General features: G+C 41.1%; 2 protein-coding genes across 6 annotated transcripts; both read right to left on the reverse strand.

Annotated features, from left to right (window-relative positions):
* Positions 1-1920: 1920 nt before the first annotated feature.
* On the reverse strand, positions 1921-10333 carry LOC139987423 (uncharacterized). Of its 5 annotated transcripts, XM_072003682.1 has the most exons (3): positions 8702-10333; positions 8556-8604; positions 3979-7676 (listed from the first exon to the last, which is right to left on the reverse strand). In XM_072003682.1, exon 3 carries the CDS (start codon positions 5333-5335, stop codon positions 4811-4813), a length of 525 nt encoding a protein of 174 aa, XP_071859783.1. In that variant the 5' UTR covers positions 5336-7676; positions 8556-8604; positions 8702-10333; the 3' UTR covers positions 3979-4810. The 5 variants fall into 5 exon arrangements, with proteins under 5 accessions (XP_073967827.1, XP_071859784.1, XP_071859783.1 ...); XM_074111726.1 differs by adding an exon at positions 1921-2056 and having other exon boundaries at positions 5069-10333; XM_072003683.1 differs by adding an exon at positions 2337-3438 and having other exon boundaries at positions 5069-10333.
* A 505-nt stretch (positions 10334-10838) lies between these two features.
* On the reverse strand, positions 10839-14682 carry LOC139987424 (uncharacterized). Its single transcript, XM_072003684.1, has 2 exons — positions 13698-14682; positions 10839-13627 (listed from the first exon to the last, which is right to left on the reverse strand). Exons 1-2 carry the CDS (start codon positions 13837-13839, stop codon positions 13293-13295), a joined length of 477 nt encoding a protein of 158 aa, XP_071859785.1. The 5' UTR covers positions 13840-14682; the 3' UTR covers positions 10839-13292.
* Between the last annotated feature and the right edge of the window lie 549 nt (positions 14683-15231).

Here is a 15231-nt window from a genome sequence, read left to right on the forward strand (position 1 = left end):
CTTCAAGAGTAACAACAACAACAACAACAATAACGATACACTGATTTGTAACAAAATTAAATCTGGAACGATTTTGTACCTTGCGTTTTCCAGCATACGTTTCTACAAGCTTTATCCGCGTGCAAGTACTATAAGAGAAGAAATTTAACTCACGAGCTTGCAAACTTATATTCGATTCTTTGGTGAGATTCAGGGGCATACGTAAGAGCTGCATATGTAAATAGGTGTTTGTTGTTAAAATCTTTTTTGTATTAAACTCGCCTAATCTCGTAAGAATAAGGCAGCGCAAATATCTAATAGAAGAAAATGGCCAATTAACGATCAGCGATTCGTCGGAATTTTCTGTTCAAACTGGATGGCATTCGTAATAACCGACTTGTACCGATTACGAAGCACGTGGATATTGTTTCTACGTCTTTTCTTGCCCTTTTCTTTCTTTCCGCTTCTTTTTTTGTTTCTCCTGGTCAAATTATTACACACTGTTTCTCGATGATAGATCAAACACAACGATCGATTAAACTGCGATACAACGTGAAATAAAACGTAAGAGCGTCGTTGGCATCTTTCGAAAGGCAGCATATAAAGTTGAAACGTTGCAAGACTGTTTCGTTAACGCATGTAAATCCAATGAGAATCTCATAACGTTGGAAGAATATTATGCAACCTCTTTTGATGTTCCAGCAATCTGTCTCGTCTGTAAAACTTTTTTGGGCATAGGTCGCAATGATGTTTCGGCTCCTCGACGTGCAGTTTCCAATGTGCCGCCAAGTTATACTTGTATTTGAACCAACCATGGCATATTCTACACTGATATTTCGGCGCTTGACCACACTCAACTCGTAAATGCCGCTTCAAGCAAGACATTCTCATGTAGGAACGATTGCAATTTGTACATTTGTACGTTAACTGTCCGCGTGTCATTCGACTGGATTGGAAGATGCCTCGATTTCTTGAATTGGTTGCTAGTACCGGTTGCTGTACCTCGATCGTATTTTCATTCTTTGGATAAAGTTGCAGCCAATAACCTGAAACGGAAAGAAACGATGTAAATAATGTTCCGACTGATCGTTGATATCATGAACTTTCGATACAAAAAACAGAATAACACCTTCGCCTAGGAAACAACCAAATGAAACTTACACAAGGAAGTTGCGACAGAAACGGTGTTGATTGCAAGTTGTTGGCTAGCGAATTAGAAATAAAAACAAACAAAATATATAACGTGTTGTGTAACAAATAAGAAACACGTTGAAAAATGTAATTTTTATTCATTTTAAGGAAATGATCAAATTCCGCAAATGAATAACCGAAACAGAGCAAATTCTTGCAAATTTCAATGCGTCTTAAAATTCATATCTATGAAAGAACAAACATAAAATAAGCTCTATCCCATAACATTTATCGACGACGTTGTTAACGACAATAATATAATACAAACGAAACTTTCCGCTTCCTTGGCAATTATGAATCATGCAAACACATTCATCGTCATATTCTTTCTTCATCTTTGTTATAGCGTTGAATTGTAACCTTTGATCGAAAGTAATTGCAACCATCGTTCATGTATTATTCGATATTCTTCAAATACTAGTAACGATATTCGATGTTCATACAGTTTCGATTAAAATGGAAACCAATAAAACGAACAAAAATCCTCGGAAATGTGAAATTTCGAATTGGCAATTCGAGAGCAGTTAATACGTTTTAAAACGTAAGCTCGTGATCGATGATAACGAATGAAAGAATAGGCGTGGAAACCGTTAACGGCCGTAACTTCTCTTTTCACGCATCCGGTTCTCCAGTTTCGCCTGTCAAGCCGACCTCTCTTCGCGTTCAAAGTTGCTCGATTTCTTCACGTCCGCCACGTGAACGTTATAGTGTCTCAATAAACTGTGTTTGTGCTTGAATTTCGCGTGGCATATTACACACTCGAACTGAGCCTCCTTTCCGCACTCGAGTCTCTTGTGCCGCTGCAACGATATCACCCTCCTGTACTGTCTGCCGCAGGTGTCGCAAGGATACGTCTCGAAACCGATGGGTAGCCGGTACCAACACGCTGAAAACAGAAATCCTTGGTTAGCCGAATGTCTGTTGGAAAATTATTTTCTCGACAGCAGCAGATTCGGTGCTTCGTCACCGAAATATTTTCTTCCGTCATAGACCGGAGGACGGTTGAATTTTCGTTTCGCTTGCTAATCGTTAACGTAAAAAAACGCTAAAACATGGAGGTATAGGAGAGTAGAATAACACTTACGCTCTTTAGAAAATAACCCGCAACAAAGATTATTTTTTTATTATTAATAATAATAATTAATAATAATAATAATAATAATAATAATAATAATAATAATAATAATAATGTTAATAATAAAATTAACTGCAGATAATCGTAATAGATATTCGTAATCCGACAGATAAATCTTTCCAAAAAGAGAGTTTAAAGTGCTAAATATCGGAACGAGTATTCGAGAGAGACGACTTGCATTCTTTCCTCGTTAATGCATTGTTCATCTGTAACAGAATTGAAACAAGGAACATCAAAGACACGAGTAACATGCGGAAGGTACCCGTCTCCTTGAAATGTCCAGCGATAATAAAAGTCGGATACATTGCGGAATTAGTCGCGGTTGGTTGGTCGATTGGTCCCCGTATAAAGCACGCCAAACGCAAAGTCGCCCCGAACTTAACAACGGAAAGTACAAGGGGAAATTGGGTAGAACGAGTATATCCTAGGTTAATTCGCCAAGCAGGTCGATGCGAGCATCCGTAAATACTGATATCAAAAATACTGGACTTCGTTTAGAAAAATTCTCCCAACGAATCCTTTTCTTTTCCCATTCTTTGCAGATGTATGTATATGTTCTCCGCCTCTGCCTCTTTCTACCATACGCATGTACGAATGTTTATATAAAAATGGGAAAACGTTACTACTTATAAGGCTAGGAATATATACTTGTACGTAGAAGGACAAACGAGTCGATCTCGACAAAACGAAGGAATGTTCGAGTGAGGAATGTTCGAGTAGTTTACATCTTCCGACGAAAGCGTTTTTCCGCCTAAATGAAAGTCACAAACCGCGTGGGTAATTCGTAGAAAGAATAGCGCAGAGATCGACCCTTTTGTTCGCTTGAGCAAATTTAGTCGATCCTTCCGCTGAATTAAGATTAAGAGGAGCAAGTTTCTCCGCATTGGTAAATTCGTCTAAAAAGTATAATAATTCCTAAAGATTATAATGTCGATTGTCCCGTCTGCGATTCTTCGTAACGTGTTTAATCCTAACGAGTTTACGCAGTATCAAATTGGACGTCCGTTAATCATAACGATTATAGCATCGTTATTATATTGTTATTAAGTATTTCGCTGATACTGAGCGATTACGATTGCTTGTCAAACCAGACATTCTAAATGCGATTACGATTCACAGAGATTCGTAGCGATCTGAAAAGAAAAAAAAAAGAAAAAAAAAATATGGTACGACGTTATGATTCCTACCACTCATCGTCATCTATATCTTTCACTTTGCCACTAGATTTCATTTCGTTTGTTGCACACGCTATAGTCAAAGTATACATTGCACAAAGGTATCAAAGCTATCGCGCGTTGTATTCGAACGAAGGGCAAAGTCGAAAGATTTGGTACTTTTATTATCGTCTATCATAAATCTAAGTGTTTTCAGGTAACCGATTTTCCGGAGATAAATGCTCGCGATAAATACACGATCGCTTTACGCCTAAGATTACTTTTATACATATCGAGCGCACATGCGCTTATACATGTACGTGTATACATATATATATATATATTTTCTTTTTTCAGTTTTGTCGAAGGCACTATCATCGCTTAACCCTATTACATCGAAATGATATATAATTTCATGTGTACTATTTCTTCAGTTCCATTTACCTTACGTACCTTGTAACGTTTTAACATGAAAGTATTTAACTTAGTATCTAAACACAAAAATGTCTAAAGTATATATATGAAAGTACAAGAAAATGTACGTACACGACTCCAAGATAACAGATTTCAAAAGTGGTAACACGATCGTCAATGTTATTTCGACGTTGATCAGTCGATGAGAGAAAGCGGCTATCCTAATCTTTTGCGTGCGAGATAAATGTCGTTTGACAATGTTACTTTCACTCTACGATATCGTAACAGCCGAAAATACCACGAGTAGTCGTACCTTTTTAGAATAAATTATTCCTTTACATTTCGTAGATAATGTATTAAAGTTTGCGCCGATCGTAGTACGATCCTCGTAAGTACTCGATATACATATAATAAACAAATTGAAAGGAGATTTAAACGATAAAGTAAATGCCAGTTCGACCTTCGTTTGGCAATGAAAAATGCAGGGAAACGAAAAAAAGAAAAAAAAAAGAAAAAAAAGAAGAAAGAAACGAAAAGGACAATTGATTGTCGTTCAATCAACTAATTCTAAGAAACGGTTTTTACAGGATAAATGTAAAAAGAAACTTTAAATAACGATAGATAAATTGAAATTATGTACAGGTATAGAATCAAAATATAATAAATCCTTGTATTGAGGTAACAAACTCGGGAAAAAGAAAATCGAACGATTCCTTTTACTATTTCGTCGTCTGCTATTTACAACGCCTGAATGCAATTAACTCTAGATGAGAAACAAAACGAAGGAAAAAAGGGAAATAGTGTAAAATTAACCCGATAAGGTACGAGAAGGATAGGTCGAATCGAAACAAGAGAAGCAGAAAAGTGCACGTGTACGTGTTCCGATTTCTAGGACGATCGTGTAAATCCAACAAAATTCGTAACTTCGATATAGATTCTAGGCGCTTTCGTCGTACTCGATTTTTTGATGGTGACGCTTGTAATGTACCGTCAAATTGCCACGTTGCCTGGCCTTGTAAGGGCACATAGGGCACTGAAAAGCCGGCGGCTTGCCTCCGCATTCGACCATTTCATGACGACGCATCGTGCTTTTCCATCTATAACCCTTTCCGCAAAATTGGCACCGAAACTTTCGTTGTTGCTCGTGCGGAACGCCCATATATACAACACTAAGATCACAAGGCTGCGGCAATACCTCGAACGAGTCAGGAAATACCACCTCACGGGTAGACGTACGCGTACCACCACCATTGTCGTTTCCGCTATCGTAGCTGTTACTGTCCCAAGTGTTGCTGGCGCGTCTGCTCGCCAAAACTACACCGCCTCTCGTCGTGGTTGCAGTGGTCGACGTCGAAGGGCGACCTCTCTTACTGGTTTGCTGTTGCTGTGGTTGTTGCTGCTGGTGCTGCTGCTGCTGCTGCTGCTTGCAATCCGATCGTAATAACGACAGCAATGCAACCATTCCTGCAACAGGTCCCGACGCCAAGCGAGACGCGAGATCGTGGTAAAAGGTTATTCGACTAAATTAAAAGAAAATCAACGAGAAACAAAAACGCAAATTATGACGGACGGTCGTAGGTGACGAGAAGGATAGTGTGGTAAAATGGATGTCAAGGATGCCGAGTTTCTTCTCGTTCGATGCACGAATAGTTATGCGGCAAGAGAGATCAGTGAGATTAAACCCGTAACCAACCCAACACATAACGTATCAGCCAATAGCCCCGAGAAATAAGTGCGCCCAGTGGTAAAATTTTGTCGTGTTTACGTGAATAGGCGTGAGGTTTTCGAGGGAGAGAAAAAGGACGGAGAGACAGGTTTGCTTGCGCAATTACGTAGCAAATCTATATAGGATGACGGTGAGCTTACGTTTGCTCGATATTTACTTAATACGGATCGTTACTTGATCGTAACGATCTGCGCTCGATCGTGTCTCTCCATCTCTTGCTCAACCTCGTTCATTGATGAAAAGATGCCAATTTCCAACCCTCCACAATAAAATAATCAAACAGAATGCTTCGCTCATCGTAAAATAATCTGCTTTCGTACATATATATTGGAAACTATATCTATTATAATGTACAATATGAAATATGTACTTTGTTGTGATCAATGAGTTTATACATTGTATACGTATATGTACGTGTATCTCCTTTTGAAACACGTACGAGTATTCTTGGGAGAGAAGATAAAGACAGGCGAATCGTTTTAATTTTGAAATGCAAGCAATCGCTACACATTTACGTAGTCTACACTTGGAAAGTAACCTTTTTTCGACCACTGGGACGATTCGGTGACGTTACAACCGCTAAGCGACGCTTACACGAAATGTGCTACGCGATTTCCTGAAACAAAAACATGCATCGACAAGTTTAACGGCAGCTGTGATAAATCCGTGTTCAATGAATATATCTCAGAAGGAACGATACTTATCGTTGTTCCAAATGTAAAAATCTTATCGATGCAATGTACCTGTAAAATCAAACGAACGATTAGCAATCTCTTTGAACGCTACGGTATTGTCATACGTGGTACAAAACTAATAGCAAGGATAACGAATACACAAAATAAATAATTAGACAGTTGTAAAGAACGCACACGTAATTATCCATGCGCTTTATTCTTATAATATTGGAATTATAAGGGTCGATTATAGTCAGGAAACGATACGAATATTTTTTATTCGTATCGGTTGTATAACATTTTTTACGTGCGAAAATTCTTTTTATCTTCTAGTAGTATCTCCGAAGTATTGACGCGTTTTTCGTGATACATCCTGGTCAGAGAAAATAGACACCACGCGATTCTAACTTATTTATTTACATAGCTGTTGAGCAATTTCCTATGCTTGTGTGCCACGTGAGAGTCCAAATTGAACTTCCGTTTTGAGCTGAAGCGACAGTAGGGACAGTGGAATTGTGGAAGCATGCCGCATTCGAGTTTCAAGTGCCGGTACAGAGAAGAGGCGTTCGAATAGACCTTCTGGCACTTTCCACAAGGGTACTTCCTTCGTGGCTTATTCGTTGTCCTAGTCGAACAGTGTAGCCAGAAATCTGTGAAAAACCATTGAGTCAGCCAGATTATATATCCGCTGTGAAAGAGAGGTGACATTTAGATTTAAAGAAAGAAAAACACTTTCGCGACTTTCGATTTTTTACGGGAGGTGATCGAGTAAATTTGCGAATAACGAGACAGCTAAAACAGAAAAATAAAGATTAGAGATAAAGGTTAAAAGAATGTGAGACGCGTTCAACGCGAAAAAGAATATTAAATGTCACACCTACTACGATAAGCTAAATAAATTGGTTGGCTCCAATCCACATAAATAATCAAAAGAAAAGAGATACGAAAGAGCAAGACATCCCCGTGAGAAGTAATCTGAAAAAAGAATGGAAAATCATCTTGACAACTGCCACTACACGGCACAGCATACTTGTTGTTCGTCCGTAAAGAGAGCTTAGTATCGATGTAATCGTAACGCAGTAGCCTTTTGTATCAGAATATAATGCAACATTTATTTCTATAAAAAGATATCCGAAATAACAAGAGAAATGGCCACGCGGGAACGGTGCGCGCGGCTGCATCCATTTAATCATTTTACAACTGTCGCAAATATCGATGGGTCATGGGATACGAGGCGAATCAATTATTAACATTGTAAAGCATTTTGTAGTGAATTTGTCGGATGAATTCGCCGTTTCCAGATGTTAGGAGAACGGGCCAACATTCCGGGCTCTCTCGCACGTGCCGGTGCAAGGACTTCCTCCATTTGTACGATTTCGAGCAGGCCAAACAGGTGTTCCATTCTGAAAAAGAAACGCGTTCGTTTCGTCAGTGATACGCTCGAACAGATTTCACCGCAAAATACGCATGGACGTGCTCTAAAATCTCGCGGCTGGTGCTGAGGTCGATCGTTCCTTTACAGAAACCAAACCACTCGCGCGATTGCGATTACGTTCTATTAGGTGTGTTTCGTGTGCAGAGTGGCTCGATGCAGGCAGAATTAGAGCCAAGAGCCAAGAGATTCGAGCGAGTTCGTTACAAACACCGATCGTCTTTCCGTTATAAGCAACGACGTTATCGTGTCCAACGTCGCAATCCTTCGAACGATATGTCAGCCTCTTGCTCGAACGTGTACCGGCAATTTGTATTTGCCTCTAATTGATCGATTCAAAAATTCTCTTTTCGTCTTCGCTCGGCAGCTAATTTCTGCTATTTATTTACAAAGATGTGTGTGCATGCTATCGAGAAAAATTTACATTATATTACAAACGATCTCCCTTTCTCTCTCTCTCTCTCTCTCTCTCCTCAAGAAAAAGAGAAAGACGCACAACGAGAGATATGCACGTGAAAAGGATTACCTCTCACAGAGGAACGATTACCAGGAACGCGAATATCCAATCTGATGACGAAGTTTATCGGTATAATAGTGTCGAATTAAACTGGCTACGTTTTTTTGAATCAGCGAAAGTGTTCAGTCGCGTTGCAGTAGCTGCGCGGTTTCGCATCTAGCAGTTTCAGTGATCGAATATATTTGTATTTGCTGAACTCGCGCGTCCGATCGCGATCTCATCTCTCGAACAACTGTCCGTTTCGATCGTGCTTTTTGCACATGTTCCGACAAACTACACACTAGTAATTTGGACAATAGAGACACTGCATATGCACCTATAGTGTACACGTACACAAAATTCTTGCACGCGTGCTATCGATTCCCGGTAAGACTTAGATAATCTGCAAGAAAAAAGGAAGAAATCACAAACTTCGGTTAGTCCAAGTCAAAGAACCAGTTGATCGATCGTTCTTTTTAGCAAACGCTTGGAGTATATACCTGTTATCGTAATCATTATCGACAAGTACATTTACGACTGTCTTTCCGTTCATCGATGAATCGAAGAGAGCATTATCGCGCGTGTATGTGTTGTGTGCGTGCAGCTGTCTAACAACCGACGGCATCTTTGACCGGATCAACCCTATATCGATGAAAGACTGCGACCACGATGGAGCCGCGGCAAAGAGGAAAGCGTAGTGTAATTCGGCTGCGTATAATTCGGTTCAGGTCCCACGCACATCTCGATAATTTCACATTAATTGTACCGCACCTCGTCGGCGAGATCAAACGAGAAACGAGTGGTTGTTTCGATGACACTTTATTGACTGCTCTTTACCTCGAAACGTATGTCTGCGCGATACAAGTATTGGGTTGGCAACTAAGTGATTGCGAATTTTATCAATACTACGTTATAATAAAATCCGCAATCACTTAGTTGCCAACACAATATATACGTTAACTACGTTATACTTTGAGCGGAAACGTTTTAGTTGAAACGAGTGAGTCGAACCGATGTCACGCTTCTTTCTTGTTGTCGGATTTAGTGATTCGATCGATAAAACTGTCGTGGCGCTCGACGAACGTGTAACATTTTTCATATATATATGACATCGTATATGCATTACGGTCGCTGTGCTGATCCGACCGAGTAGCGATCATCGCGAATGACGTTCGTTCAGTTCGTTGTAGCTTTGTCGTTGTAGACGAAAGAAGATACGGTATGGAAGAAAAAATGTTTATTCTCGAGGGACGATCCAGTCCGTTCGGAGATTAGGTCGCTTCAAATTCTAGCCACACAGCCGTGTTCCTTCTTCAGATGGTTGACCAGATTGAACTTCATAGGCATGATGCTGTGGCAAAAGGGACACGTGTACAAAACTCTGCCGCATTCCTCTCGGACGTGCCGATTTAGAGCCATTCTCGACCTGTACGTTTTCTTGCATTCGCAGCACGTGTGGAAACCTGAAAGGAAGGAAGAGAGATATCTTTGAGTATAACACGTTTCGTTCAATGCCGCTTTTCACGAATAAGCTGTCGCTCCACAAAAGCATCAGCAAAGCGTACTACTTCCTTTCTTTCTCCCTTCGCTTTAACTTCCTCTTTCGTCGAGCCGTTTCGTTTTCGTGCACTTTCTTCTTTCGGTTCGATTCGAACTCTTTTGTTAATTTCGACGATATCGTCGAACCAAGTTTTCAACAGTACGATTCCGATATGTTCTCCTACATCCCACGAATTGACATTCACGATCGACACTTAATGTATACATACATAGATAACACAGCGTATCTAAATATCAATGTTCACATAAGTTTCTACGTTTTTATCATCTTTATATATATATATAATTGTAATTATATATATAGATGTTACATTTATCAAGGAACATACATATTCTATTCGTTGAACGAGTAATAAATAACGATCGTTACGAATGAATATAACAGGGTATGTTAGCTCCGTCGCGCTCTTATTCGTGGAAAAATATTTGCAGAGCATCGAAAAACAAAGTTCGCTCCGACCAACGAGAACTCGGAAGGGAGATTGTTGTTTGGTCAAAAACATTGATCCATCAACACTGTACGGATAAATTATCTCGGTAATCGAACAACCTCGTCATTCGGCGCGGTGTCATTGTAACTTTCGACCCTGAGCCCTCAGGAGACTCGATCGGTGCACTCGTCGCATTTTAACGCGACAATCTTGCCCGTGCTTTACTCGCAAATGACGAACAAGACTGTTCCTAAGGTTCATCACGCGAGGACAGTGAGGACAGCGGTAAGGCTTCTTCCCACACTCTTCTCGCTCGTGGCGCACCAAGCTTTTCTTCCACTTGAACGCCTTGCCGCAGGAACCACAAGGATAGACGATAGCTGAAACACGTAAAATGAATTACTCGTTATTACGGATCCTAGCAGAAATCGTGTCGTCCTTTGCTTCTGTCGTTAAACGATCTCTCCAGTCTCTCTATTCGTAATCTGTTCCCTTAATATGACCGTCGAGGAAAAAGGGGCTAAAAGAAAAGAGAAAGAGAGAGTGAGAGAGAAAGAAAAAGAAAAAAGAAAAGAGAAAGGTCGATACGAGGAGAAAAGCTCTCGTCGTCGCGTCAGTTGCCTAAAAAATACAGTTTCTCCGATCGTTTACGATACTCTTCTGTTTCTTTATTTTTGGTATTACGAAAATACATGCATTTACGAGTAGCGGGGATTAGGTGTCAAGTTGGCGACGACGGCGTCATTCGTGCGATCCAGTGCTCGACGCGGAGCAACGCAGTTCGAGCCGATGCTTTTTATCCTTAATTATATAATTTTAATTTTTCTTAAGTCTAAGCGGTGTAAAATCAGTCACGCGTTTGCATAACGAACAGCTGGCGAAAATTACAGAGAGTGTGTGTATGTGTGTGTGTGTGTGTGTGTGTGTGTGTGTGTGTGTGTGTGTGTGTGTGTGTGTGTGTGTTTGGTTGTCCTCGGAATGTGGCTTCTGCCGTTTCCGAGAAAAAATACGAGACGTATTGGAGGAACGAGTCAAACGATGTAAATATTATATATAACGATCGAAGCAACATTAGATGGAAAATAAGGTTTTTCGTATTTGGAACACAGTCGAGACTAGCGATGTACAAGAAGAAGATTTAATCCTCTCGATAAGGTTCAGTACGTAAAAGTCGATCAACAGGACGATTTCCGCACAACTGGAAACACCACGCAAAACTGCATTTTTCATCACTTTTCGAAGAAAGAACAAAATGAACGGCGATTACGATCGGCCGACGAACGCATGCAATCTTTGAATTAGGATCAAACGTAAACATCTGCCCGACGTTCCTAGCATTCCCGATGAGATAGTCCGTGTTTTTTTTTGTTGAAAACGAAGTGCGTGCGCTGATCGAATCGTAACCACGTCCGCTATTTACTTCTTGCCGCCGATCGATTTCGATCGATTAATCGTAGATCGTAATTTGCAACGCGAAGAAATGATTATAGGTGGTTATGTACGTAGAGCGTTGTTCGAGAGGTCCGATGAAAATGGAATCATCGAGATCGAGGTTGGTAGTTGGGAAAGCGCGAAAGATGTGGAAAGCGCGGAAGACTCGAAAAGCAAATTACGGACGTGACTCTGATACGAATCGGTGATGTGAAGCGAGAACAAACAGTAAGAATCAAAGTATGCGCGTTCCGCTATACACCGGTTGTTTCGTCGTCGATTCGAAAACCGTTTCCGCTAGAGGAGCAGGCAGGCACGAGGAAGCTTCGACGCGAATTAAGGCAATCGGATACCGCGTCGGGGAGACGCGGATCGGAAAACGCTCGAAGCGGAAGGTTCAGGTGTTCGGTGACGTGACCTTGAAGTGTTGTTCGGCCTGATGGGCGTGTAGAATGAAGGCCTTGAACGCAGCGAATGGACACAAGGGACACTTGAACTGAGGTGGTTCGCACTTGTGCTTCAAATAGTTGCTCCACATCTTGTAGAACTTGCTGCACATTGTGCACGTATAGCCGAGAATCTGGTCGCCCATGTACATCTTCCGGTAGGCTGAAAGCAGAGGGACCAAGTTAGTAATAGCCGAGTTACGGAGACGTACGGAGGAAAGAAAGAGGGCCGGCTTCTTCGATCGAATCGCGTCCCCTATCAAATCTGAAAGATGGTAATCCGCGATTCGTCACGGTAATGGTAACGGTAACGGGCGTCGTTGCATCGATCGTCGCGCAAATTATTCTTCGCGAATGACTCGATTCGATCGGCAGAATGAATCTGTGGGCATAGTTAGGAAACCGGAGGTTAGAAATCGTCAACATATAACGCATTTCTGCGGAATCGGTTTATTACAGAAATCAAGTAGCCGTCGCTCGAACGCAAGCGTGATTGCAAAATTCGGATAAATCAATCACTGTTACGAAACGACAAGCGCAAGTCACTATGCGCAACCAATTATCAAACTCAAGGATTGCTTCCCAATCGCTTATGTTCACCCGCTGTCCCTCGTCTTTCGCATTGTTATTCGATCGTTGTTATCTCATCCTAGGCCGCCTGTTATCGCCTCGTTGTCACGTGCAAACTCGAGACCACCTACCGGAAAGCTTCGACTTAATTAAAATACCGTTATACGTAGTACTTGTTGCAGTACGAGTAGATGTTTCGTTGCATCTATCGCGATCATTCGTGCTCGATCTATCCGTAGAGTCGAGAAAAATTGAAAAACGGCACGTACAAGTTGCTTTCTTACGTATGGAAATATTTCTGTACATAAATATTTACGCGTGTAAAAAATAAAAAAAGAAGAACTATGTTTGTAAATAGTACGATACACAGTGGTTTATCGCAAGTATTCGGGCTACCTTGAAACATTAGCAGTCTTAACGTGTAATCACGCACAAATCGAACGTCGTTATCGACGTCTAACATGGAATAAAATTTATTTCGTGTAATAGGACGAAAGATCCATAACTCGAAGAGATAAACTGTCAGAGTTGGTTACATTCGTGTGGTCGAGGCGATAAGAATTTTCTTAAAAATATTCTTCGTAACAAGCAAGCATCGGGTATGTCGTTCAATTCGTGCATCGATCTTCGTAGACAGACGAACGAACAAACTATCAATTGCAAACGTTGCTGTGATGTCTCTTTTTGTGATTCTCTATACACCACTTGTGAGGACTTTTATAGGGGCAGGCATCGCACGCCAATTTCGGCTTGGCATTGACGCATTCGAATTTTAGGTGTCTCCAGAGCGACCTGTGAACCGCGTACGCCTTGCCGCAGTCCACGCAAACGAAACTCCTCTCTCGAATATCCGAATTGCCAGCTTGACGAAGTTGTTGTTGTTGTTGTTGTTGTTGTTGCTGCTGCTGCTGTTGTTGCCAATCGTTCCTTCGAGCGAGTTGGTTTTCTGGCTCGAACATAAAGATGGTCTTGTAAGGCCATAACAATGCTGAAACAACAACAGCAGATATTGGTTAATGCGATCGATCGACCACGAACCTCGCGAAATGATACGTAACAATTTCTCATCGAACACACAGATAACACGCATCCGTTGACATTCGAGAAATTTCCTTTCTCGCTGTTACGTTGACGCGACCCCACTCCATACGAAGAAGCCTGAAAATAACCTTCGCCATATACTTGAATTCCATCGCACATTTTTCAGCTCACTATTAGAGGAAACGCGAGAAACAAAACAAACATTGTTGCGATCGATGTATATACGTACATACACATACGTAATTGCTTTTCAGCAAACGCTGATACGTTCAAGGGGACGACCATGTTTATGGTACGCTGGTGAAACCTATAGAATCATTTATTGTGTTCACGGACGAGTTAACAAAGAACATTAGTTACTTATTTCGATAAACGATGTTATAACACTTATAATGTTAATAAAAACCAATTCACGCGAGAATTTTGTCGATTGCGTTTAACTCAAATCCTTCTTCTCGAAGAACAAATACTTTAGCGAACACGAACGGAAACTGTAAAGCAAAAGACGAAGATTTAACGGCACGCGTTGATTAATAATGCGCGCTTATCATATTATTCGCTCTTCATCGATACGACAACGATCGCGACGGCATAGTCGCCGATCTCTATAAACGAAGAAATCAAACAATGATACACGTTTGCTTCGGGCGTAATACTGATTCCTTACAAAATCACTCTAAAACTCTCTAAAACTATCTAAAACTCTGTGAAACTCTGTGAATCTCTCTGAAACTCTCTGTAACATATGAGAGTGTGAGATTATACTGATTTTCGTTATAGTTACAAATACTTTTGCTTATGTATAATATTACGATGCGTGTATAGTCACCGATACGACGATGTACATGCAAAGCACATCTTGCGTACGAATCACGTAACCGCCGGTAATTTTATTTTCTTTCGTGCTACGACATAGTCTATGATTGGTAAATCGACTTCGGTAGGCCTTTCGAATTCCACGATGGAAAAAAATAAACAAGTAACCGCGAACGGTCTACGACTATTGCTTCGGTTCGTTCGAGTCACTCGTACGATGGAAAGTCTTCATATGCCTTCTCACGCAGAACGAATAATTGCTACGAAAGTTGCATAGATCGCAACGAAACCTTAACACGCCGGTATCGTGAACATTTCGCACGTGTCTTTCCATGTTCGCCTTATATGTGCTCTTGTACGGGCAGAAGGAACAAGAGAAATGTGAATTTCCGGGATTCAGATTGCAGCCAAATTGCACGTGCTTCCTCAACAAGTTCTTCGAGGAAAAGACCTTCTTGCATAAACCGCACATGTGCCTCTTGTGACTGTTCAACTGGGACTGTGTCGCAGCGGAAATCTTAAACTTATTGAATTGCGGAGGAAGTTGGAGACCATCGACGGGGCCGTAGTCAGTCACGTAACCTTGTACGTTCCAAACGCCTGAAACAAAGCAAAAGAACATGGATGAAGCAGAGTTCGCAAATATGCCTCGACGACGTCGTTGTTCTCTTCGGATCGAGCGAACTCGTACGACGCCGCATCGAAATCTCGTTCAACGAACAAAACGCTCCACGA

Source organism: Bombus fervidus, chromosome 5 (genome assembly GCF_041682495.2).
Source record: "Bombus fervidus isolate BK054 chromosome 5, iyBomFerv1, whole genome shotgun sequence".
NCBI classification, from domain to species: domain Eukaryota; kingdom Metazoa; phylum Arthropoda; class Insecta; order Hymenoptera; family Apidae; genus Bombus; species Bombus fervidus.

Bases quoted from the DNA above. Each gene is read 5' to 3' on its own strand.
- LOC139987424 (XM_072003684.1), bottom strand. From the start codon at position 13,839: ATGTGCGATGGAATTCAAGTATATGGCGAAGGTTATTTTCAGGCTTCT. The intron at 13,628-13,697 runs GTTACGTATCAT...TTGTTGTTTCAG, and splicing joins TGTGTGTTCGATGAGAAATT to CATTGTTATGGCCTTACAAG.
- LOC139987423 (XM_072003682.1), bottom strand. From the start codon at position 5,335: ATGGTTGCATTGCTGTCGTTATTACGATCGGATTGCAAGCAGCAGCAG.